The 1,342-nt window shown below is 42.9% G+C and overlaps 1 protein-coding gene across 1 annotated transcript; it reads right to left on the bottom strand.

The window, feature by feature from the left end:
• Positions 1-476: 476 nt before the first annotated feature.
• Positions 477-1,114, bottom strand: LOC122333937 (ubiquitin-associated protein 2-like; the record flags this gene model as incomplete). The annotated part of the gene is made up of 2 exons (XM_043231805.1): positions 477-712; positions 910-1,114. Coding segments are annotated over 2 exons (441 nt in total), but the record flags the coding sequence as incomplete, so codon positions are not given.
• Between the last annotated feature and the right edge of the window lie 228 nt (positions 1,115-1,342).

Raw genomic sequence — 1,342 nt, 5'->3', positions numbered from 1 at the left:
ATAAGCAGCAAATTAAGAATGAGGAAAAAGACGCAATTAAAAGGTTTATTAATATTAGTAAAATTGAGCCTCAAGATTGCACAATAGCAATATTTCTGTCACATGTTAAACATCTTTTATTTTTACTGGTTACTGTAAAGAACTTGCAGCCGCTGCGTATGGGATATGACTGTAGTTCTCAAATTAAAATGGTAAAATGCTCATAAAGTGACTAAGAGTAATGTCAAACACTTCTGCAGATTTGCAGTATTACTACAGCATTTCACCAGAGCATTGCAAATAACACAGATCGCTCTGTGTTGTAACATTGAGAAAGGTGAATAAGATGGTAACAGTTGATGTTGACGAATGATAGCCGATAGTTTGGATGTCCTACCCAACTATAGCCATTAAGTGATCTGTTAGACACAGACTGCGTGACTTCGTCTGTGACTAACGATTATTCGACTATTAGGGAGCAGCCTTAGTATCGTCACCTTAGAGGGAGGTGGCGCTCTCCGTTTCTGTGGTCTGATGTTTCTGGGTTGTGGCGGCTCTGTTGTGGTGACGACAGGCTCACAGAGGGGTTTCAGTGTGGGAGAAGGCCCATCGTGTGGGGGAAGCGGGGCAGGGTCTCGGGCCTGAGCCGGCAGGTCCGACTGGAGTGCTGCATTCTGGTGCTGGGTCAGACGACCGAGGATGGGGGATGGGTCAGGTTGGGGCTTCAGGTCCACTAAAGACAGAAAAGGCATATTCCAACATGTGTCAGTCTCCATCAAACCTTAACGGGACTTGTTCAAAATGTTAAAGGGAAGAAGTATTGTTAGCTAACAATGATTAGTTCCATTGAATTCAAGTGGCAAAAACAGAACTTGCGACCTGGCTTGTTTCGGGCAACAAACCCCCAGACTGTGCAAACCTAGCACTTACAGTGAGTTGTTGTAATGGGGGTCTCCTTGGGTTCATTCAGAGTCACAGGGGTAGGTTCGAGAGGCACCGGAGCAGCGGATTCAACAGATGCAGTGCCATTGCTCAGTGCCCCTGAAACCTGATTGGACAAAGGGGCAATTCGGGGTGTGCTGATTGGCTCCATTTTCTGTACATCATTCTGGGGTAGCCTGGATCCCAGCATGGACTAGAAGAAAGATGATGGCAAAAACGTTAGTACTCAAAAGCACCGTAAAAGTCACTCAACTCAACATCAATATAACAGCAAAAATCCAATATGCAACTCAAAACACTATTTTATTAAGTTTAAAACTTGTGCCTTTTTGTACCCAAAGTACTTTTGATATTTCATATAACAAAAACTATACAATAAGTAGTGTACACTATAATAATTGTCAAAACTGGTTAAAAAAAA

The sequence above is a fragment of the Puntigrus tetrazona genome, unplaced genomic scaffold (assembly GCF_018831695.1).
Source record: "Puntigrus tetrazona isolate hp1 unplaced genomic scaffold, ASM1883169v1 S000000421, whole genome shotgun sequence".
Classification (NCBI taxonomy): domain Eukaryota; kingdom Metazoa; phylum Chordata; class Actinopteri; order Cypriniformes; family Cyprinidae; genus Puntigrus; species Puntigrus tetrazona.
This window is presented reverse-complemented; position numbering and strand designations above follow the sequence as displayed.